General features: G+C 36.0%; 1 protein-coding gene, 2 long non-coding RNA genes and 4 other non-coding genes across 7 annotated transcripts; 2 read left to right on the forward strand and 5 right to left on the reverse strand.

Moving 5' to 3' along the window:
* Positions 1-423: 423 nt before the first annotated feature.
* Positions 424-799, reverse strand: LOC124194022. Its single transcript, XR_006874565.1, has 3 exons — positions 725-799; positions 509-666; positions 424-447 (listed from the first exon to the last, which is right to left on the reverse strand). It is a non-coding gene; the product is annotated as an uncharacterized LOC124194022 (long non-coding RNA).
* Positions 800-1356: 557 nt separating this feature from the next.
* Positions 1357-1956, reverse strand: LOC124194006. Its single transcript, XR_006874558.1, has 3 exons — positions 1860-1956; positions 1684-1792; positions 1357-1618 (listed from the first exon to the last, which is right to left on the reverse strand). It is a non-coding gene; the product is annotated as an uncharacterized LOC124194006 (long non-coding RNA).
* Positions 1957-2230: 274 nt separating this feature from the next.
* On the reverse strand, positions 2231-25330 carry LOC124193994. Its single transcript, XM_046587998.1, has 3 exons — positions 25038-25330; positions 2616-2714; positions 2231-2548 (listed from the first exon to the last, which is right to left on the reverse strand). Exons 1-3 carry the CDS (start codon positions 25185-25187, stop codon positions 2231-2233), a joined length of 567 nt encoding a protein of 188 aa, XP_046443954.1. The 5' UTR covers positions 25188-25330.
* On the reverse strand, positions 3855-3927 carry Trnak-cuu. Its single transcript has one exon. It is a non-coding gene; the product is annotated as a tRNA-Lys (tRNA).
* On the forward strand, positions 5231-5304 carry Trnan-guu. Its single transcript has one exon. It is a non-coding gene; the product is annotated as a tRNA-Asn (tRNA).
* On the reverse strand, positions 10188-10260 carry Trnak-cuu. Its single transcript has one exon. It is a non-coding gene; the product is annotated as a tRNA-Lys (tRNA).
* Trnan-guu lies at positions 11622-11695 on the forward strand. The gene has a single exon. It is a non-coding gene; the product is annotated as a tRNA-Asn (tRNA).

The raw sequence follows: 25330 nt of genomic DNA on the forward strand, positions 1-25330 counted from the left end.
TTCTTTTTTAGGTGGGTGTGACAGGCCAATAACCTTGTTCCAATTGCCTTATCGATTTGGGTGGTTGATAGAACAGCCATAGTCGTAACGCTCCCTTTTTCATCCTTGATTGAAAATGCTTCGTCCCATGCTGCTTGCATGAAATCTAATAAATAAAATTGTTATTTATAATACATCGTAAATCTCTATAAACTTGTTTGGTTTCTTACTGTGAATAGCCTCTTGGATTTTGTCCGGAATTTTCGGTTTTGGAATAGCGTCAGGAATTCCTGGACTTTTTCTGCCTGACAGTGACATATTTGCCAGTTGCTCAGGTGAAAATAAATTTTCCAAGATGACAGTAACTGCGCGATTCCGAGAAAACTCTGTCTAACCACTAGACTTCAAGATTGTTTTCACTTGTTTAGGCACAGTTTCGCAGATGAAAACTTCTCCCCATAGTTTTACCTACACTAACAATAAGCATTTAAGAAATAAAGCCCTTTTACTATTTTTTTAAATCTATTACCAATTTTGCACCGATGTGGCAAGAACTTGACGATGGACTACTTAAATATTGCGATGGAACACCAAAACCTGGAGGTTGTACATTTAGTTGACTGTGCACTGCTGGTGATGATATGATCCCAACGAGACTTTTCATTCCCTCAAGTGTTTCCTTCATCTCTATAAATATATAAGGTCATTTATACACACGCAAAATTTGAAAATATATAAATTATACCTCGGACAAGAACTATCGGCTCTTCTTTCTCCAAACCTTCAATTTTTTCTCTTAGCTCAATATTTTCAAATTCGTTAGATGCAATGGTATTGTAGTCAGTAACTTTTCTTCTAAAACCCGATTTTTTTCCCTCAATGATTCATTTTCCTGAATAAATCACAAGGAAGGAAATTGTTAAGTGAATAGAAAGGAATTGTCATGAAAAAAATAAATATAATAACGCACTTACTTTTTTTAGTTCTTCGAATAATATCTTTGCAATCAAGATTTGGAACATTGTCACTACCAGAAGGCAGAGCACCCGAGTTTTCTTTCTCACTTATGATGACAAAGACTTGATCCTTATGAACCTTTGTTTCTTTTTGATGTTCATTACTAGGAGACACATCTGCTATCTGCCTTGATTGTGATGAAGTTGAGTGTATACTTCCAAAAAAGTCATCATCCTTTTCCTTTTCTTCTTCAAAGTTTGAGTCTATTAAACAATCAAGTGAGAATGTAAAATTATTTTGGCAGATAATTAAAGTGGATCAAATTTACCAGAACTTTCAGGGTATTCTAATTTTCTTTTTACACCCTGTTTTTCTGGCACCAGTGATTCAATAGCCTTTTGTTGGAACGGAACTGCCGAGGGAACTGCTGCCTTTGGTTTAGCCAGAGAAGTTGATTTTGACTTGACAGGCACTGTTTTCTGTTTGACTGCAGAAACCTCTTTTGATTGTTGAACAGAAGGAACGTTAACAGACTTTCTTGGACTTTTCATTATTCCTGGTGTGGGACACTTTGATGTTGGATAACTGTTTGTTCTTTTTCCTACAGTTGTCTTCAACAACTCTTTGCCATGAAGTTCTAGTAGAAGCTTGTTCCTTTCAGCTGAAATTTCTTTCGAACTCTCTGTAAATTGTGACAAAAACCAAACAATAGTAAAGAGTAGGAAATTGTTGATGTAAATGTCATACCAGAAAAGCAGTTTACAACACCAGACTTAAAAATGTGCTTCCATCACCATCAGTGAAATCCTTCGAATAACTAAAAAGGTTCCACTCCGTCTTGGAGGTAGAATTCCATCTATGTTTGAAGAAAGAGGTTGATGTTTTAAAGAATCAGTTACTGTAACAATACTTCTAACATTTACCTAAAGGCAACCGCCTTTTTACTTGCTATCCAGGAATTAAGCAGAGTTTCACAGTCTTCTTTAGTTTCACTTATTGGTAAAGGAAGTTTCGGTCTGAAAAACGAACTAAGAGATGTTATAAAAACTCCATCAGAAGCAGTGACCAGAATATAAAGTCCAAAAGGGTTGTTTTGAACTATATTGTTGGTCATCTTTGAAAAAAATTGCTAAATATGACTAAAAAAGCACATAAGGTCTTGGACAGGATTCGTCGTGCTTGACTTACGAATGCTGTAAGACTTGGGCGGGAAAAAGATCACACCATCATTGATGTTGCCAAGTGTAAACTAATAAATCAACATGTAAAACTGTGGTGAAAATGTTTGTTTTTTTCAGTATTTAAAATCATCTGTCAATTCATAATAAGTGAAGTCAAGTAGAAAAAATATGGAAGAAAGATATATTTCATGGAAAAATCTTCGATACATGTATTTCTGTAGTCCTCGAAACATTTTCATTGACCACATAATTGAAACAAACACACAGTACACAGACTGATGATGAGTGAGTGTTTTGCAAGTAAAAGCCTCATCATCTTGAGTATCAGAAATAGCAGAATCGTCAGAATTACTGTGATGTTGATCTTGAAGTAACCCATGTTGGTGATGTTCGATGTTGCCTGCATTGACTTCTGAATAATAATTTTCAATCTATTTCGAAAAGTAAAAACCATATTTATTATACTTTAAAATAAACTTTGTGCAAAATGTATAATACCTCGCTTGTGTCTTCACTGAAAACCTCCCCATGGTTTAATTGAACCACTTGAGACACTGGATTACCATCTCTATTTTGGTAAAATAGGTTTTTGACGGACTGCAGCATATGATTATCAGTGATTATTATTGGAAATCCGTTTTCTCATTTAATGATAATTACCTCAGAGTTTGAACTTGTTGAAGGTTGTAAAGACCGAATCACCGACGATGACGCTAGCAAATGTGTTGGTGGGCTGGCAAGGGCGTCACAATTTGACTGCAACAACTCATTTGCTGCAATCACTCTTAACTCTTTTACTTTTTCATCCATTAACAATTCATTTTTTATTCGTCTTTTAACGGTTTTCTTATGTAAAAGACCGGTGTCACAGGCATTTCTTTTAGACATATTCACGCTTTAAAAAACTCAAATATTGGATGATGACATATGAAAGTGAAAAAATTTGCAGACGAGATTTTTGTGCTGTTTGACATTTCAAACAATGGTGCCAGGCTTATTATTAGGGCGTATATATATAAAAAGGTTGTTAGTAAGTCCCTTAAAATATTTAAAATTCTTTCTTTCTTTATTTTTTTTTTAATTTTATATAAAAATATCCGTCTACGATGATTATAAAGACATAAGTTTATATTATCAACTATGTATGTGTATATATTATTCACTCAACCAAATAAAAATATATAGATACATCACGATAGCTAACGGTCAGTTGCCAATCGGCTAAAATTTTCGTATACGGAAAATCGAAATATGATTAGCTTTTTCTCTGCTATAACATAACTGTGTTTGCACAACTCACATATCTAAGCTAAACGAAGTAATGAAGCGGCTAAACAACTATAAGCTATCCAATTTCATACTTAAATAGCTCTAGCTTACATATGTTAAGTTAATTCTAGATAGGGAAAGCTAAACTTATCTAACTAAAAACTCCCCTATCTAGGACTAGCTAGTAGATAGCTGGTAGCTATTTTGGGCAGCGAGCATTTTCGTACGGGAAGGAATATGGCCTTTGCAAAAATGCAGAATATGCATCTGATTGACAGTCTTTCTAAAAAATACTTATCTGTTTCCACCTAGGATCGAACTGACGTCCTTGAGCGTGTTAGACCGACGTGAAAACCACTAAACTATGGAAACTTTCTGTCAACACTGAATTTTTCTGAAATAACTACAAAATACTAACGATGGTCTCCCAACATCTAAATTAAATCTACAATATTTGCAAATATGTAACGCCCAACAGGGGGCTCGAACCCCCGACCCTGAGATTAAGAGTCTCATGCTCTACCGACTGAGCTAGCCAGGCCTGAAATTAGGGTCTATTCCAATGTTATCAATCAAGTTTTAATTGACCATATTTAGTACTGTCCACTAGCCGTGAACGAAGTTTTATGATGATTGTTTGGTTCTTTGTGAGGAGTTCACAGTTGCCTTATACTTCTAATCGTCTAGATGGGATACACTACTATTAATACTTTTTTTTTACTTTTCCTCGGATATTATTTATTCCCATAGCGTTTCTGATGCTTCCACCTAGGAACGAACTGAGGGTTTTCAGCTTACGAAGACGACGTGATAACCTCTACCCTATGGCATACCGGAAGTCAACTGTAAGATTTTATTATTTTTGGACGTAGTAAAAACGTAATGTTTGCTTTCCTAATGGGTGTCGTTAGTTAATCAGCATTTATCTGTGTCGCAATTGGCTTGCGCGTTCGGCTGCTATCATAGATTCCCCTTTGGTGTTTATGGATTTCTTCTCTCTTCCAGTGCAATGAGCCAGTGACGCGAGCCAGTGGAGAAAAAAGTTTTAATATATGCCACATCAGTAGTGAAAAGGAATTTAGGTACATATGATGTGGTCAGGATGGCCAAGGCTAAGGCGTCAACTCCTGACAACCATATCGTTATCTGAATTTAAATGATCATCGCTTTGCACCATAATTAGAGAGGTTGCTTTGATATAGTGATAGAGAATGCTTAATGTACCACTATACCAGGTCACCAAGTGGTAATACTGGTCCATTTTCTGTAATTTAAAAAGATGTGACAATACGAAAGTGATGACGCTCACGCATATCAAGTGATGGTGGCATAGTGCTTAGCATAGTTGCCTTCCATGCAAATGACCCGAGTTCGATTCTCGGCTATCGTTATTTAGCTATTAATTATAGTTCTTAGCAGACTAGTCAACCTACGGAGTTGAAGTCAATTTTCAAGAATGATACTTTTTAGGTAAAAATATAGTTGTTCATTTCTTTTTCGCTCACACATGAATAATTGACAAGATAACTCCTTATAAGTCATATCTTGCATTGGCGTTGAAGAAAAATCAAAAATACTGCTTTGATAAGCTGGAAAACACCACTTCAATGAATTTGAATTTGATATCTTTACTGTTTCGCTTATTCAAAGCGATTTATTCTTACAGGATATGTGAATCAAGGTCCAATACACCATGAAAAGTTAATTAAATCAATGAATTCATAAAAACATCCGTGATGTTTATGAAATAGAAACAAGAAGAACAGCCCAGCACAGCACAGCACAGCAGTTGCACAAAAATGTATTCTTTGCTTTCCTAATGGGTGTCGTTAGCTAATCAGCATGCCTCTGTGGCGCAATTGGCTAGCGCGTTCGGCTGTTAACCGGAAGGCTGGTGGTTCGATCCCTCCCAGGGGCGCATGGTGATTGAAATCTATTGCCCTATTTTAAACTCTTCTTCTCATGACTTTATACCCGACTAAAGCTTGCATTGTAGAGTGCACACTCACGATATGGCTTCTTTAGCTGATGATTGTTGAATCTACTGAACATTTGCAGCGTAGGGTGCACACGCATCATGTTAATTTTCTTGTGGAGCTACTGTTCCAGGTTCAGGTGTAATCTATCATAGATTCCCCTCTGCTGATGTTTATGGACTTCTTCCCCATCCAGCGCAAGTCATTTCCTACATTCCTAAAACCAAAGGGCATTGTCGATTGGCTAAAGAAGAAAGTCTCTTAAGGGCTATATCACCTGCACAGCAACCGCAGTCGCCATTGATCCGCCCTGTCTGTTGACTTCTTCCGGATACAGCACTGCGAATATTTTCAGATTGTCAGAGTGTAGATTTCATTCACAACCCGTACGAAAATTTCAGCCTGTTTGTAGCTGACCGTTAGCTTACAACGCGGGGGCTATCAGCTTATCATGCCAAGCTTACAGTGAAGTTTTTTTGTCCCTTTTCCCACTGGACAAAAACAGCTAAAAGCCATTAAAAATTAGGTTGTCTACAGCTGACTTCTAGTTGAAAAGTTCCAACGTATTTTTAATTAAGATTTCCCTAGCTTTTTCTTTCGAGCTAAAAATGGACTTTTAGACAGTTGAATTTAAGCTCATTTGTAGCATATTAAAAATGGTTTATTTTACCGGAAATATATTTATGCCTAATACACCTATATTTTAATAAAATTAATTTAAATAAATAAATAAAAATATTTTCTCTCGTCTTTGTATTTTCATCAAACATCTGAACAGATGTTTGATGTTTAACAAGGCATGTTTAAAAACACAGCAGCACATACTCTCTTAAAATGTAATAGATAACATTTTAAGAGAGTAACACAAAAACAAATCGTGAAAATAAAAAAAAAAGTAAAGAAGGTTTCGAGACTGGTGAGAGGCGATATCTTCTATTCATGGTCTTCCTGAGATTATGGATTTTTCTTCTTTTTTAGGTGGGTGTGACAGGCCAATAACCTTGCTCCAATTGCCTTATCGATTTGGGTGGTTGATAGAACAGCCATAGTCGTAACGCTCCCTTTTTCATCCTTGATTGAAAATGCCTCGTCCCATGCTGCTTGCATGAAATCTAATAAATAAAATTGTTATTTATAATACATCGTAAATCTCTATAAACTTGTTTGGTTTCTTACTGTGAATAGCCTCTTGGATTTTGTCCGGAATTTTCGGTTTTGGAATAGCGTCAGGAATTCCTGGACTTTTTCTGCCTGACAGTGACATATTTGCCAGTTGCTCAGGTGAAAATAAATTTTCCAAGATGACAGTAACTGCGCGATTCCGAGAAAACTCTGTCTGACCACTAGACTTCAAGATTGTTTTCACTTTTTTAGGCACAGATTCGCAGATGAAAACTTCTCCCCATAGTTTTACCTACACTAACAATAAGCATTTAAGAAATAAAGCCCTTTTACTATTTTTTAAAATCTATTGCCAATTTTGCACCGATGTGGCAAGAACTTGACGATGGACTACTTAAATATTGCGATGGAACACCAAAACCTGGAGGTTGTACATTTAGTTGACTGCGCACTGCTGGTGATGATATGATCCCAACGAGACTTTTCATTCCCTCAAGTGTTTCCTTCATCTCTATAAATATATAAGGTCATTTATACACACGCAAAATTTGAAAATATATAAATTATACCTCGGACAAGAACTATCGGCTCTTCTTTCTCCAAACCTTCAATTTTTTCTCTTAGCTCAATATTTTCAAATTCTTTATATGCAATGGTATTGTAGTCAGTAACTTTTCTTCTAAAACCCAATTTTTTTCCCTCAATGATTCATTTTTCTGAATAAATCACAAGGAAGGAAATTGTTAAGTGAATAGAAAGGAATTGTCATGACAAAAATAAATATAATAACGCACTTACTTTTTTTAGTTCTTCGATAATAATATCTTTGCAATAAAGATTTGGAACATTGTCAATACCAGAAGGCAGAGCACCCGGGTTTTCTTTCTCACTTATGATGACAAAGACTTGATCCTTATGAACCTTTGTTTCTTTTTGATGTTCATTACTAGGAGACACATCTGCTATCTGCCTTGATTGTGATGAAGTTGAGTGTATACTTCCAAAAAAGTCATCATCCTTTTCCTTTTCTTCTTCAAAGTTTGAGTCTATTAAACAATCAAGTGAGAATGTAAAATTATTTTGGCAGATAATTAAAGTGGATCAAATTTACCAGAACTTTCAGGGTATTCTAATTTTCTTTTTACACCCTGTTTTTCTGGCACCAGTGATTCAATAGCCTTTTGTTGGAATGGAACTGCCGAGGGAACTGCTGCCTTTGGTTTAGCCAGAGAAGTTGATTTTGACTTGACAGGCACTGTTTTCTGTTTGACTGCAGAAACCTCTTTTGATTGTTGAACAGAAGGAACGTTAACAGACTTTCTTGGACTTTTCATTATTCCTGGTGTGGGCCACTTTGATGTTGGATAACTGTTTGTTCTTTTTCCTACAGTTGTCTTCAACAACTCTTTGCCATGAAGTTCTAGTAGAAGCTTGTTCCTTTCAGCTGAAATTGCTTTCGAACTCTCTGTAAATTGTCACAAAAACCAAACAATAGTAAAGAGTAGGAAATTGTTGATGTAAATGTCATACCAGAAAAGCAGTTTACAACACCAGACTTAAAAATGTGCTTCCATCACCATCAGTGAAATCCTTCGAATAACTAAAAAGGTTCCACTCCGTCTTGGAGGTAGAATTCCATCTATGTTTGAAGAAAGGGGTTGATGTTTTAAAGAATCAGTTACTGTAACAATACTTCTAACATTTACCTAAAGGCAACCGCCTTTTTACTTGCTATCCAGGAATTAAGCAGAGTTTCACAGTCTTCTTTAGTTTCACTTATTGGTAAAGGAAGTTTCGGTCTGAAAAACGAACTAGGAGATGTTATAAAAACTCCATCAGAAGCAGTGACCAGAATATAAAGTCCAGAAGGGTTGTTTTGAACTATATTGTTGGTCATCTTTGAAACAAATCGCTAAATATGACTAAAAAAGCACATAAGGTCTTGGACAGGATTCGTCGTGCTTGACTTACGAATGCTGTAAGACTTGGGCGAGAAAAAGATCACACCATCATTGATGTTGCCAAGTGTAACCTAATAAATCAACATGTAAAACTGTGGTGAAATCGTGTGTTTTTTTTCAGTATTTAAAATCATCTGTCAATTCATAATAAGTGAAGTCAAGTAGAAAAATATGGAAGAAAGATATATTTCATGGAAAAAATCTTCGATACATGTATTTCTGTAGTCCTCGAAACATTTTCATTGACCACATAATTGAAACAAACACACAGTACACAGACTGATGATGAGTGAGTGATTTGCAAGTAAAAACCTCATCATCTTGAGTATCAGAAATAGCAGAATCGTCAGAATTACTGTGATGTTGATCTTGAAGTAACCCATGTTGGTGATGTTCGATGTTGCTGGCATTGACTGCTGAATAATAATTTTCAATCTATTTCGAAAAGTAAAAACCATATTTATTATACTTTAAAATAAACTTTGTGCAAAATGTATAATACCTCGCTTGTGTCTTCACTGAAAACCTCCCCATGGTTTAATTGAACCACTTGAGACACTGGATTACCATCTCTATTTTGGTAAAATAGGTTTTTGACAGACTGCAGCATATGATTATCAGTGATTATTATTGGAAATCCGTTTTCTCATTTAATGATAATTACCTCAGAGTTTGAACTTGTTGAAGGTTGTAAAGACCGAATCACCGACGATGACGCTAGCAAATGTGTTGGTGGGCTGGCAAGGGCGTCACAATTTGACTGCAACAACTCATTTGCTGCAATCACTCTTAACTCTTTTACTTTTTTCTCCATTAACAATTCATTTTTTATTCGTCTTTTAACGGTTTTCTTATGTAAAAGACCGGTGTCACAGGCATTTCTTTTAGACATATTCACGCTTTAAAAAACTCAAATATTGGATAATGACATATGAAAGTGAAAAAATTTGCAGACGAGATTTATGTGCTGTTTGACATTTCAAACAATGTTGCCAAGCTTATTATTAGGGCGTATATATATAAAAAGGTTGTTAGTAAGTCCCTTCAAATATTTAAAATTCTTTCTTTCTTTCTTTTTTTTTAAATTTTATATAAAAATATCCGTCTACGATGATTATAAAGACATAAGTTTATATTATCAACTATGTATGTGTATATATTATTCACTCAACCAAATAAAAATATATAGATACATCACGATAGCTAACGGTCAGTTGCCAATCGGCTAAAATTTTCGTATATGGAAAATCGAAATATTATTAGCTTTTTCTCTGCTATAACATAACTGTGTTTGCACAACTCACATATCTAAGCTAAACGAAGTAATGAAGCGGCTAAACAACTATAAGCTATCCAATTTCATACTTAAAATAGCTCTAGCTTACATATGTTGAGTTAATTCTAGATAGGGAAAGCTAAACTTATCTAACTAAAAACTCCCCTGTCTAGGACTAGCTAGTAGATAGCTGGTAGCTATTTTGGGCAGCGAGAATTTTCGTACGGGAAGGAAAATGGCCTTTGCAAAAATGCAGAATATGCATCTGATTGACAGTCTTTCTAAAAACTACTTATCTGTTTCCAATTAGGATCGAACTGAGGTCCTTGAGCGTGATAGACCGACGTGATAACCACTAAACTATGGAAACTTACTGTCAACACTGAATTTTTCTGAAATGACTACAAAATACTAACGATGGTCTCCCAACATCTAAAGTAAATCTACAATATTTGCAAATATGTAACGCCCAACGGGGGGCTCGAACCCCCGACCCTGGGATTAAGAGTCTCATGCTCTACCGACTGAGCTAGCCAGGCCTGATATTACACTCTATTCCAATGTTATCAATCAAGTTTTAATTGCTAGCCAGGCCTGATATTACACTCTATTCCAATGTTATCAATCAAGTTTTAATTGACCATATTTTGTACTGTCCACTAGCCGTGAACGAAGTTTTATGATGATTATTTGGTTCTTTGTGGCGAGTTCACAGTTGCCTTATACTTCTAATCGTCTAGATGAGATACGCTACTATTAATATTTTATTTTTACTTTTCCTCGGATATTATTTATTCCCATAGCTTTTCTGATGCTTCCACCTAGGAACGAACTGAGGATTTTCAGCTTACGAAGACGACGTGATAACCTCTACACTATGGCATACCGGAAGTCAACTGCAAGATTTTATTATTTTTGGTATTAGTAAAAACGTAATGTTTGCTTTCCTAATGGGTGTCGTTAGTCAATCAGCATGCATCTGGGTCGCAATTGGCTTGCGCGTTCGGCTGCTATCATAGATTCCCCTCTGGTGTTTATGGATTTCTTCCCTCTTCCAGTGCAATGAGCCAGTGACGCGAGCCAGTGCAGAAAAGAGTTTTAATATATGCCACATCAGTAGGGAAAAGGAATTTAGGTACATATGATGTGGTCAGGATGGCCGAGCGGTCTAAGGCGTCAACTCCTGACAACCATATCGTTATCTGAATTTACATGATCATCGCTTTGCAACATAATTAGAGAGGTTGCTTTGATATAGTGATAGAGAATGCTTAATGTACCACTAAACAAGGTCACTAAGTGGTAATACTGGTCGATTTTCAGTAATTTAAAAAGATGTGACAATACGAAAGTGATGACGTTCACTTTTATCAAGTGATGGTGGTATAGTGGTAAGCATAGTTGCCTTCCAAGCAATTGACCCGAGTTCGATTCTCGGGTATCGTTATTTTGCTATTATTGATAGTTCTTAGCAGACAAGTCAACCTACGGAGTTGAAGTCAATTTTCAAAAATGATACTTTTTAGGTAAAAATATAGTTGTTCATTTCTTTTTCGCTCACACATGAATAATTGACAAGATAACTCCTTATAAGTCATATCTTGCATTGGCGTTGAAGAAAAATCAAAAATACTGATGAGCTGGGAAACACCACTTCAATGAATTTGAATTTGATATATTTACTGTTTCGCTTATTCAAAGCGATTTATTCTTACAGGATATGTGAATCAATGTCCAATACACCATTAAAAGTTAATTGAATCAATGAATTCATAAAAACATCCGTGATGTTTATGAAATACAAACAAGAAGAACAGCACAGCACAGCACAGCACAGCACAGCAGCTGCACAAAAATGTATTTTTTGCTTTCCTAATGGTTGTCGTTAGCCAATTAGCATGCCTCTGTGGCGCAATTGGCTAGCGCGTTCGGCTGTTAACCGGAAGGCTGGTGGTTTCATCCCACCCAGGGGCGCATGGTGAATGAAATCTATTGCTCTATTTTAAACTCTTCTTCTCATGACTTTATACCCGACTAAAGCTTGCATTGTAGAGTGCACACTCACGATATGGCTTCTTTAGCTGATGATTGTTGAATCTACTGAACATTTACAGCGTAGGGTGCACACGCATCATGTTCATTTTCTTGTGGAGCTACTGTTCCAGGTTCAGGTGTAATCTATCATTGATTCCCCTCTGCTGATGTTTATGGACTTCTTCCCCATCCAGCGCAAGTCATTTCCCACATTCCTAAAACCAAAGGGCAATGTCGATTGGCTAAAGAAGAAAGTCTCTTAAGGGCTATATCACCTGCACAACAACCGCAGTCGCCATTGATCCCCCCTGTCTGTTGACTTCTTCCGGATACAGCATTGCGAATTTTTCAGATTGTCAGAGTGTAAATTTCATTCACAAGGAATATGGCCTTTGCAAAAATGAAAAATATGCATCTGATTGATAGTCTTTCTAAAAAAATACTTCCCCGTTTCCAACCAGGATCAAACTGAGGTCCTTCAGCGTGTTAGGCCGATGTGAGAACCACCGCACTATGGAAACTTCATGCCAATAAAGAATTTTTCTGAAATGACTACAAAATAATAACGATGGTCTCCCAACATCTTAATTAAATCTACAATATTTGCAAATATGTAACGCCCATCGGGGGGCTCGAACCCCCGACTCTAAGATTAAGAGTCCCATGTTCTTCCGACTGAACTAGCCAGGCTTACATATATGTTCTATTCCAATGCCATCAACCAAGTTTTATTGACGATGGGATTTTTTTTTCAACCAATAGGAATCGTGGAAAATAAAAATGGTCAGTAATGATGAATTATCATTATCCAAGCTAAAACTGGTAGATTTACATTATGGCAAATGTAACGAACGATGGTTTGCATCGTTTTTATGCTTTAAACATGAACCAATGTGACATTCATATCTTTTATTTGCTTTTTAAAAAGTAAACGTCGGACATTTTGAAAAAATTTTCAGCATTTCAACATTTCAAACATAGATGGTACCATTTTCTAAGTAAACAATAGTAACTAGACTGAATTGTAAGTTTCAAACGGTGGAAACAAGCTTTGGAAAGTGGAACATTTTACTACTTTCGGTCCTGGCTATGATGAGTCAGAGAAAGGGGATTGGAAAGGCTGGATCCATTCGGCTACAGAGGGATATATAGCCAGTATGTAGGCCGTGATGGTAATAGGCCATTCTTTCATTACAGGACTTTCTGAAAATGAAACATTTCCTAAAGTTCTTAACACTGTATTCAACTAAACTTAAGCTAACTTTAAATGACGAAGGTGCCCAAGGGGCTCTATTAAGGACATGCTGAGAATCTATTTCGTGTTGTACTGCGATACCCTTGCAATAAAATTCTAGTTTTTATAACTGTGTCTGACTTCGACCGATCTAATAATTTCACTGTTTTCTCGACCCGTTTTATTACCATCCCTTGCTTTTGAAACTCAACTGAAGCATTGGTCAGGCGAGAATATATTAATTCCTGATGACGCGTACTATGAGACAGAAACAAGTATATACAAGTAAAAGACAGTCTAGACAAATATTATTTCTTTCATTTAGCCTATTTTTTCCACGGTATAGTTTCACTGAGTCGTAAATGAAAATTACATATATTCTTTTGACTTTTGTAGTCAATAAACTTGACCGGCCCAAATATCTTGAATCGTTCTTCAAAGTTAGCGCGACTTTGTGCTCATCGAAAACGCCTTACAGACTGTAAGGCGTTTTCGATGACGTAAGTTACAGTACAATATGCTACTCTCTAGAACTCATTCTACGTCGCTATATTGAATATAAAAACGAAAAGTTAACAACAAACTTTCTTCATTAAAACATTGGAAAATTAAACAAAGCAAAAGAAGGTTTTATGTTGTAATATATATTTTAGAATCATGGGAGCTTCACTAAGGCCGTAGACATTCTTAAAAATGAAGAAAAATAGTCTTTATCATTCTCTTGACCTTAACATTTTCGAAAGAGAAATTGGTGAATTTTCAAAAGATTCTCCAATCGTACATCACAATACATTTTATTAGTGAGTGCAATGTTCTATTCCTCGAAAGAATCCAACGTCATGTTTCTTGCTCTTTTGATTTTTTTTCAATTAGATCACCAATTTAAATGTAAACACAAACTTCGTCATTAAGATCTTCCAAAATGTCGTAATCTCCCTATGAGATTTCTGACTTATCACTGGCTGAAATTACATTATTGAGAAAATAAAAAACTTCACAAATGCATTTTCTTTTTTCGTTAATTGTTCAATTTTCTTTAAAAAAAATGAAAAATTCCTGATGGACGTGCCTTCAGTTACACTGTGAGAAGGAATTAATCCTTAAATTCAGCAATAATTTCTTAACTCAAAATAGATTTAATTACTACTTACTACTTTACTACTACTACTACTGCATATCTTCACCAACGTTGATCAAAATGGACCACAGAAGTTCTATCTGGTTCTTGATCTTGATCGCAGATCATCACTCGTTCACGATCAGCAAAAAGGGATCAAACAAAACAAGATATTTATGGAATCGGGGGTTCCACACGCAGCTCCCTGCTCCCTATACTTGCAACATATGGGTCGTATCTCCCTCATCAAAAAATTTCATCCATGGAAAACCCTTCGTTAAATCTTTCGAGTCAAACTCAAAACTCATCTGTTTAGACTCGTATAGGGGAGAGTGGGGCGACTGGCTCACTCTTTTTTCTCTTAGCTTCCATTCCATTATTTTCTAACGTATTTAGATCCAAAGAGAATCCTTCCTGCTCTAAATGGTGATTTTTTCAATCCGATCTAAATAAATTAAGACTAGGTTATTGCCGATTTAAAAAAAAAAAAGAGAGCAAACCCGCCCCAGATACTTGCTCACTTGCTCACACCACCAGGGTGTCTCGGCCCCTGTATTTCTTACGGAAAACCCGTTGACTGACAGTAGAAACTTAAAATTAAAAAAAAAAAAACAATAATGTAACTCCCCAACGGAATATCAATTAAAAAGCTTAAATAAGTATGTTAGTTGACTAAAAACACGAAAAAAGTCGAACACAAATAATTTTACTGCTATCATATGCAATTTTATGTGAGCAAAAAGCCCCGACACTGTGTGGCCGATGCGCTCCCAACAAAGGGGTCTTAGTATATTATTGAATATCTCTTATTTAAACTATTGTGAATATTAAACAAACTAAACAGGCTTAAAGAAGAGATAACGAAGAGTATTTTCCATATTATTTTATAATTTTAAAGTAATCGGGAAAGCCGATACTTGATTCGAAAGTCAAAGTAGGACGACCCAATTTTAAGATGAAAAATTGATTTTACTTTTCATTCCTTAACCATTCGTCGTACTACCATGAAATTTGGTTTTAAGATGCGCATTACTAACATCTACATCTCCTAATTTTTTGAATATTTTATTGCAATTCTAACGCATCAAGAAATCAATTGAGCCTACCGACCCGAACGCCAGATCGTCCCACTCTCCCCTACCCAATTTACGATGGTATTTACCGCTTTTGATCAACAGTTTTGAGAAAAATTCACATGGAAAATGTGATACAAGCTCTTGGTTATATTCTCTGTTCTTTAGCGATGAGTTGAGGATTAGTACGAGTTCACTGGAAATAAAAGAAAAATGTTTTTTAAAAATACGATTTGACATTTCCCACCCCTAAAATTTGTTTTATCCATTTGATCTGCTATCATATGTGTATGACTGCGTGGCGCAACGGTAGCGCGTCTGACTCCAGATCAGAAGGTTGCGTGTTCAAATCACGTCGTGTTCATTAGTTTTAAAAAATTAATAAAAAATTATTTTAACGGTTCAGATTTTAAACATGGGAACGTTTATCCAAATATAATAAAAGAACAAGCTTTTGGGGGAGGAGCCTGTGTCTGTCACGGATAATGTGTCAACACAGGCTCCTCCCCCAAAAGCTTTTATTATATATGGAACTTGCCCAAACATGCCAAAACAAATCACCATCAGATGTCGTCGCCGTGATGACGCAATCTTTGATGACGCAACAACCAGCATCACAACCAGATGTCTATAGCATCGCAGTGATGACGAAATCTTCAATAAGGTAGTCACTGGGCAGATTCCCACGATAAAATCTATTACGGACAGATGATTAAGCTACAGAAAAGCGAATAGCAAAACAGTCCGACTTTACGCAGGACAAAAGTTCCCCGGATTTGACTGGGGACTCGTTAAAAGTATAATTAAACATAAGGAATGCGAATTAGTTTTAGAGGAACTTGTTGTGTTTTTTAATTTGATATTAATTTTCATGTACACTAGATTTCTTTTCCCCACGAAATACAATAGTGAAAGCATTCCTTATGATTGATAATATATTATATGCAACAATAAAATGACAAAATAATAATGTAAAAATACAGTTATAATTTTCTAGAACACGATTCCATAATTAAAGCTGTCATGGAAGTATATACAGGCTGGTTTTCCCTGTCCCTCTTTCTTTCTCTTCTTTTCTCCGTTCATTTCACGGAAATATTCGAAAATATCAGATACCAGAAATTGGATAAGCAATGCTATATCCTAAACGCCAATACACATAAAAACAGGTTATACTTTTCATGCAAATGCAGAGACTGGCAGCTAAAATGTTGTAAAAATTCAAAAGGGCTATTCTTCTAAAAATATTCTTAATTTCCCTATGAATAGTTTTCGGTGGAGAAGCTACAAGTTATCACGCCTTTTGTTTAATTTATATCCAATAAAAACCGTTTTTGCACCACAATGCCCAGCAAAAGGATCTCTTGAAAGAGGAAAATTCTGATTTGCTCGATTCGTCAACTCCCTAAACCGGGAAGCTTTTTGGGGGAGTTTTTAAAGCCTTATCTTCCCATTTTTGTTGGTCTACCTGTCTATTACATATTGGTTGGCCCTTGGAAGTCACAGCCGGAAATCAAAACGTATGCTGTAACGATCTACGTAAGTGAAAACAAGTTTATCTTATATGTTGTTAAAAAGTATCGATTATAGATTTTGTTGATCACGTGAATGCATCATGAACATTAGTAGCACCTCCTTTTCAAATAATTTCTTTAATTCTATATTCTTCCGGAGTTTTTAAAAGCCAGCTAAATGAGACTCAAGAGCATCTTGTGCAAGATTTTGTAGGCGGTAATTGAATACCCAGATAGGAATTTTTGTCCCAAGGCGGGACCAAAGCCGTGCGGCTGGTGCGGTGGGCACAGGGGAATCTCTAAGATGTCCCATTGCGAGCCCTTATTTGAATACGTTACTCATTTTTCATCTTGTCGGATACGTCATTTTTTACTCCCTCTCGTAGAAGTCTCTGATGCGTCCCGTTTTTATTTTTTGGCTCCTTCTCGACACTTAGAAAATTTCGGAGAAACTGTCTTTGTCATTTCGCGGCAAAGTTTGATTCTAAAATCTTATTATTACCTTTATCTTCGAATTTATATACATGAATTCGTGGCCCATCTGTATAGTACTGGCTTCTCACCACGACGATCCGGGTTCGATCCCCTGTCCAGGATTCATATTTCTACAACAATGCTGTTAGTACGCTGTAGATTTATGTAGTGTTTCCGGTAACCCTTTGCATACTTTGACAAATAAACTTGTCGTCCGAACCGGATATCCGGATCAGCGTTCGTGAAAAATTGTCGGCACAGCAAACACTCATAAGAAAAAGAAGAGGAAAGAAAAAAGGAACGAAATTCAGAGTCCAGAAAAAGATTTATTATTCATGACATCTTGAGATCCTTTTTCCGTACCAAGTACGTCTAAAGTCCATCCAATGGGACGGGATAAGGATCGCTATGAGATCTCGTCGAAGCGGACATTGGCCATACGTAAAAGACGTCCTTGGAATGTAAACTTGGGAATCTGCTATGTGCCAAGTACATCTCAGACGTCTCAAAGTGACGTATTTCGGACGTCTATGGGACTGCAGTGTGCTATCTGGGTAGCGGTTAGAGAACCCTACCGGGAACTAAAGAGTTAATGCTTGTCTTATACTTGCCCATCCAATTTTGTCTATTTAAACATAATTGTTCTATCAGGCTCGCACGAATGCAATGATATGTAAAGCAAAATGTACCCTTTTCAAAAACATAGCTTTTGAAACTCACTTCACTACATTTTTCTATTTCATTCACTAATGCACGTAATTCCAATTACTTTGTAATCAAGGAAATATTTTATTTCATAGAAATAGGTTCAAAGTAAGCGGTGGGTTAACATCCATATAAGCTCCGTTTTAGTTAGCTGTTGGTTAACACCACGCGCCCGAGCAGAATCTTTCTGTCCAAGAACCATTTAGTTTGGAAAAAAATAGGAAAAAAATGAATATTTTAACTGTTGGGAAACCGTTCACTTTTGCGTTTTTATTGATGTGAAAAAGACGAATAAAATTTTGAAAGTTTAATGGCAAATGTGGTAATAAATACTTTAAGATATTAACATACACTCGTTCAAAAGAGGGCTACTTAGCGCTACTTATACCATGCGTAACGGAAAGCGCAACTTATAAGTTGAGGTACGCTTCTTACGAAGTAACTGATAGTAACCTTCGCAACCGCCGATTATTGTTAGATGGGCAGCTTGTTCAACGGTTTTTGACAAAAAAAAATTTTGTTTGGGAAGCAGAAACGCTGTGCACTAACCACTACACCGATACATATGACTAATTTTACTAACTCTACTTTGGTTTTTCCATTAACTACAGAAATGCAGATGCACCTTAGCCCTCTCGTCTTTGTAAAACATGTACATTATATAGATTTCAAAAATGCCAACTTAGAATGCTTTCCCGCGTATTTTCCAAGACAAAACTACTTTACTGTTTTTCTTCGACCGTTTCTCAGCGCACACACTCGTTTCATGTATGAAAAAGATAGTAGTTATGCACTATACTATCCAAACAGAAAACAAATCAATTCAAACAAATTTTATTACTTATTCATGTGTACATTTAAACATGTTTAAAAACACATAAAAAGTAAATTATTTTTTTTTATTGTATGCCTTAATGCCACTCTTGATTTTCATCTCCAAGATTTGGTTTACCCTGAGGTCTTCGCGGGAACACTTGGATTTTAGCAGTAACACTGGTTATTTGCCACTTTTCAATAAATTCGGACAGATTTGAAACAAGATAAATACCGTTGTCAGAGGAGAGGTAGGGTTTCACAATACAGGTTATAAACAAAGAAATTTTCGACCAAAGATTACTGAGCGTGAATAATTGATATCATCATGCAAGAAATCTGTACATACTATAATTTCACCATTAGACATTGCACACACATTGTCTGGTTTTCGGTTAATTAATTTATTCGGTTAAAATTAAAAAAAAACTAACTTTTTGGGACATTTTCCACCTTTGTGAAGATATTGAATGGGGGTACATGCATTTCACCTTCTTTTAGCTTCCAACAGAAGCCGAACTTTTTTGTCAATTATTACGCCCGAAGCAGTTGTTGGAAGCTGATATTTCATTTTTTCTACTAGCCTGTTACGAATCTGTTCTATTGGCAAATTTCCGCTTCTTAACGCCCTACGAAAAAAAAAATAGAAAACTTTCGTATTGAAATGCGCTTATTTTCTCCACGCCGCATTTGTACTTGGCGACATCCTGGGTTATGTGATTAATTTGGGGGCTCACAAAGCGACAAGGGATATCCCTTTCTGATAGTCCTACCTCCTACGGCATACATATTTAAAATCTGTTGAGCCTTAATAGTATTCGATTGAGGAACTGGTTGAGACTCAAAAGATCCCAAGAGTAACATTGAAAATTGAAGCATCATGATGTGGTCAAGGTCAAAACCAGGTAGAATCCCTTCAAATACCGGGTAAAGGTGGTAGAACAGAAATTGCCTCTTAACATGCATTTTATAGTTGCCACAACCACTCAAGTTCTCCACGTGCCTGTCAAAATCATTTACCTTCCAAGATTTGTAAACAGCGATTCGAGTATTAACCTCAGCTAGTTCCGTCTTGTTTAATTTCCCTTCACTTGGCACGGAAGCAAACCCAACTAATCTACGACCAAAGGCTCCTTCAATCATTGTATGCATGGGGTCTATGACAAATCCTGTTACCATGGGGAAATTAAGGCGAACGAAACGACTAATAAGATTGGGATCAAGATGGTCATCATCAGAAAAATCATTCACGTGATAGCTTAGGAAATCAACGTCATTTCGCAGGGGAGCATTAACATTCCGCATTACGATTACTTTACTATCGCCGAATTTTTCACCCTTTTGAATACAACGATCGCAAGCCCAGTATCCCGAGTGCCCTTTAGACTGCTTCAGATAAGAGTGCATTGGGGTGTCGGAAATAACGCAACGAAGGGAGGCAGTGAAGAATCGTTTGCTTTGCAAACTAGATTCTTCAGTTTCAGGAGAAAGACGAATAAATTCGTCGATTGTTGGGTTTAGAAAACTATCAATATCATTGGGCTTGCCTTCGCCACAATAAAATCCAATAATAAAGGGAGATGTCTCTTCAAGTTCTCTTGTACCTTCATTAGATTCCGAGTTCGGTCGAATGGAATGAATTCTCCCAAGTATAGGAGTGACGAAAGCAGCATCTTTGGCCCGAAATGGTTTTTATTCATCAATAAAGACATCTACTTCATAGTGAGGCAAATCATGTTCCAGAACTGGGCTACGATTTTTAGTTAATAATGGTTTTTGGGCTAAGTTTGCTGTAAAAAGTGGGTCAAATGCTTCAATCTGGCAATAATAAAAAATTAATTGTATTATTAGGAGCAAGAATATTTTAGGCAATACAATAAAACGTACTCTTTTCATGATCAGCAGATGCTGGTTCATCAACATATACGTTGACAAATTGAAACAAATCAGCATCGCGGTATACGATGCCAGGAGATGTTCCGCTAAGAGCGCTTTCTAAACCGAAATGTAAATATTTGTCATCGCCGACCGGACTTGCTGGAGGCAGTTTTGGGGATGATTGTTGTTGGTCATTTGATGGCCAATCAAATCCATCAATTTTTATTAATTCTTTAGCTGTATTTGGTAATGTAGAATAGTTTTCTTCTGGTTCATATAGTTTCAATAGCATCAAGAGATATGTCATGTCGCTATGATTTTGATTTGTATAAACTGCAAAATGTTGCAATAAGGCAAGCAGAGGCAGATTTCGTTTTTGATACGACTGAGTACCATTAATTGGACTTAAATCGTTTTCCCCAGTTTCAGAGTCAGTTTCAGAGTCTTGTACATCGTTTTCAATGGTTGGCTCGCGAACCTTTTGAATATAATTGAATGTGAGAATTTAATACGGGTTCAAAACAATATGCAAGTTGCATCTTACTGAGTCTGTCCAATCTAGTATTGGTGTGTTCTGGTGGGATTCTACTTCATTCTCATCTTCGGGAAGAGTCAACTGCAAGAGATCGATGGTGAGATGCTAAATAAGTGACTAGATAACTTGTACTGATTGACTCACTAATTCTGCAGCACTCTGGGTGACATTCCTGTCGGAAATTGCTTTATAGAGACCATATTTTTTCACTAAATCCTTGCAATTTTTAATAATATTCCAATTTTTTGTAGGAACTCCTTTTGATACCCAGAGAGCCATGAATTCATTGGCCTTCCGTTTGAGTTTAGATTAGTAACTTGGCCCTAAATCTTTTAAAGGCCGTTTTCTGTGTCGGCATGAATATCCACCAGCAATTAAGATATTTTCAATTTCCGAATCAGTATACATCCTGACTAATTAATAAATAACATTATTTTGGAGTATTAGGTATTTCAGATATAATTTATTGCTTGAGTCTTTTACCTAAATTTATGCAATTGAAAAAGAAAAACAAGTTGTTTTGTTTACGAAAAATACTTTACCAATCGATTACGTATCGATTACTTGTAACAAAACAATTTGATAATTACATTATTTGCTCTTGGAAGATATTTAGGAATGAACGACAAAAATGTGCACGCATTGCTGATAGCTATTGCCCATATTGCATATTCACACCAGCACACTCTGATTTTCTTCATCATCACAAGTCACATCTGCCTGTCTTTCAAAAATATTGTAACACCTCGTGCATGGAAAATGGCATCAAATTATTCTCAGTCCCAAGTACTTTCAATTTAATTTTTTTTGCTAAGCTTTTAATTTTGCCGTATATTTTATTCTTGTAGTATGGATTAGATGTTAATTTTCGTGAACATCCTGAATGGCAAGGATTATACGACGGCGCAGTCTTTGTATTTTCATCAAACATCTGAACAGATGTTTGATGTTTAACAAGGCATGTTTAAAAACACAGCAGCACATACTCTCTTAAAATGTAATAGATAACATTTTAACAGAGTAACACAAAAACAAATCGTGAAAAATAAAAAACAAAATAGTAAAGAAGATTTCGAGACTGGTGAGAGGCGATATCTTCTATTCATGGTCTTCCTGAGATTGTGGATTTTTCTTCTTTTTTAGGTGGGTGTGACAGGCCAATAACCTTGCTCCAATTGCCTTATCGATTTGGGTGGTTGATAGAACAGCCATAGTCGTAACGCTCCCTTTTTCATCCTCGATTGAAAATGCCTCGCCCCATGCTGCTTGCATGAAATCTAATAAATAAAATTGTTATTTATAATACATCGTAAATCTCTATAAACTTGTTTGGTTTCTTACTGTGAATAGCCTCTTGGTTTTGTCCGGAATTTTCGGTTTTGGAATAGCGTCAGGAATTCCTGGACTTTTTCTGCCTGACAGTGACATATTTGCCAGTTGCTCAGGTGAAAATAAATTTTCCAAGATGACAGTAACTGCGCGATTCCGAGAAAACTCTGTCTGACCACTAGACTTCAAGATTGTTTTCACTTTTTTAGGCACAGATTCGCAGATGAAAACTTCTCCCCATAGTTTTACCTACACTAACAATAAGCATTTAAGAAATAAAGCCCTTTTACTATTTTTTTTTAATCTATTACCAATTTTGCACCGATGTGGCAAGAACTTGACGATGGACTACTTAAATATTGCGATGGAACACCAAAACCTGGAGGTTGTACATTTAGTTGACTGTGCACTGCTGGTGATGATATGATCTCAACGAGAATTTTCATTCCCTCAAGTGTTTCCTTCATCTCTATAAATATATCAGGTCATTTATTCACACGCTAAATTTGAAAATATATAAATTATACCTCGGACAAGAACTATCGGCTCTTCTTTCTCCAAACCTTCAATTTTTTCTCTTAGCTCGATATTTTCAAATTCTTTAGATGCAATGGTATTGAAGTCAGTAACCTTTTCTTCTAAAACCCGATTTTTTTCCCTCAATGATTCATTTTCCTGAATAAATCACAAGGAAGGAAATTGTTAAGTGAATAGAAAGGAATTGTCATGACAAAAATAAATATAATAACGCACTTACTTTTTTTAGTTCTTCAATAATAATATCTTTGCAATCAAGATTTGGAACATTGTCACTACCAGAAGGCAGATCACTCGAGTTTTCTTTCTCACTTATGATGAAAATCTTGATCTTGATCTTGAACTTGATCCTTATGAACCTTTGTTTCTTTTTGATGTTCATTACTAGGAGACACATCTGCTACCTGCCTTGATTGTGATGAAGTTGAGTGTATACTTCCAAAAAAGTCATCATCCTTTTCCTTTTCTTCTTCAGAAGTTTGAGTCTATTAAACAATCAAGTGAGAATGTAAAATTATTTTGGCAGATAATTAAAGTGGATCAAATTTACCAGAACTTTCAGGGTATTCTGATTTTCTTTTTTTACCCTGTTTTTCTGGCACCAGTGATTCAATAGCCTTTTGTTGGAATGGAACTGCCGAGGGAACTGCTGCCTTTGGTTTAGCCAGAGAAGTTGATTTTGACTTGACAGGCACTGTTTTCTGTTTGACTGCAGAAACCTCTTTTGATTGTTGAACAGAAGGAACGTTAACAGACTGTCTTGGACTTTTCATTATTCCTGGTGTGGGACACTTTGATGTTGGATAACTGTTTGTTCTTTTTCCTACAGTTGTCTTCAACAACTCTTTGCCATGAAGTTCTAGTAGAAGCTTGTTCCTTTCAGCTGAAATTTCTTTCGAACTCTCTGTAAATTGTGACAAAAACCAAACAATAGTAAAGAGTAGGAAATTGTTGATGTAAATGTCATACCAGAAAAGCAGTTTACAACACCAGACTTAAAAATGTGCTTCTATCACCATCAGTGAAATCCTTCGAATAACTAAAAAGGTTCCACTCCGTCTTGGAGGTAGAATTCCATCTATGTTTGAAGAAAGGGGTTGATGTTTTAAAGAATCAGTTACTGTAACAATACTTCTAACATTTACCTAAAGGCAACCGCCTTTTTACTTGCTATCCAGGAATTAAGCAGAGTTTCACAGTCTTCTTTAGTTTCACTTATTGGTAAAGGAAGTTTCGGTCTGAAAAACGAACTAGGAGATGTTATAAAAACTCCATCAGAAGCAGTGACCAGAATATAAAGTCCAGAAGGGTTGTTTTGAACTATTGTTGGTCATCTTTGAAACAAATTGCTTAATATGACTAAAAAAGCACATAAGGTCTTGGACAGGATTCGTCGTGCTTGACTTACGAATGCTGTAAGACTTGGGCGGGAAAAAGATCACACCATCATAGATGTTGCCAAGTGTAAACTAATAAATCAACATGTAAAACTGTGGTGAAAATGTGTGTTTTTTTCAGTATTTAAAATCATCTGTCAATTCATAATAAGTCAAGTCAAGTAGAAAAAATATGGAAGAAAGATATATTTCATGGAAAAAATCTTCGATACATGTATTTCTGTAGTCCTCGAAACATTTTAATTGACCACATATTTGAAACAAACACACAGTACACAGACTGATGATGAGTGAGTGATTTGCAAGTAAAAACCTCATCATCTTGAGTATCAGAAATAGCAGAATCGTCAGAATAACTGTCATATTGATCTTGAAGTATGCTGAGTATGCTTGATGTTGCTGAGGTTCGATGTTGCTGGCATTGACTGCCGAATAATAATTTTCAATCTATTTCGAAAAGTAAAAACCATATTTATTATACTTTAAAATAAACTTTGTGCAAAATGTATAATGCCTCACTTGTGTCTTCACTGAAAACCTCCCCATGGTTTAATTGAACCACTTGAGACACTGGATTACCATCTCTATTTTGGTAAAATAGGTTTTTGAAGGACTGCAGCATATGATTATCAGTGATTATTATTGGAAATCCGTTTTCTCATTTAATGATAATTACCTCAGAGTTTGAACTTGTTGAAGGTTGTGGAGACCGAATCACCGACGATGACGCTAGCAAATGTGTTGGTGGGCTGGCAAGGGCGTCACAATTTGACTGCAACAACTCATTTGCTGCAATCACTCTTAACTCTTTTACTTTTTCCTCCATTAACAATTCATTTTTTATTCGTCTTTTAACGGTTTTCTTATGTAAAAGACCGGTGTCACAGGCATTTCTTTTAGACGTATTCACGCTTTAAAAAACTCAAATATTAGATGATGACATATGAAAGTGAAAAAATTTGCAGACGA

The sequence above is a fragment of the Daphnia pulex genome, chromosome 5 (genome assembly GCF_021134715.1).
Source record: "Daphnia pulex isolate KAP4 chromosome 5, ASM2113471v1".
Taxonomy (NCBI): Eukaryota; Metazoa; Arthropoda; class Branchiopoda; order Diplostraca; family Daphniidae; genus Daphnia; species Daphnia pulex.

Excerpts from the sequence above, each read along its gene's own strand:
- LOC124193994 (XM_046587998.1), bottom strand. The coding sequence starts at position 25,187 with ATGGAGGAAAAAGTAAAAGAGTTAAGAGTGATTGCAGCAAATGAGTTG. Across the intron at positions 2,715-25,037 it reads CAACAAGTTCAAACTCTGAG|TCCGTCAAAAACCTATTTTA; the intron begins GTAATTATCATT and ends CATATGCTGCAG. Across the intron at positions 2,549-2,615 it reads TCAGTGAAGACACAAGCGAG|ATTGAAAATTATTATTCAGA; the intron begins GTATTATACATT and ends TTTTCGAAATAG.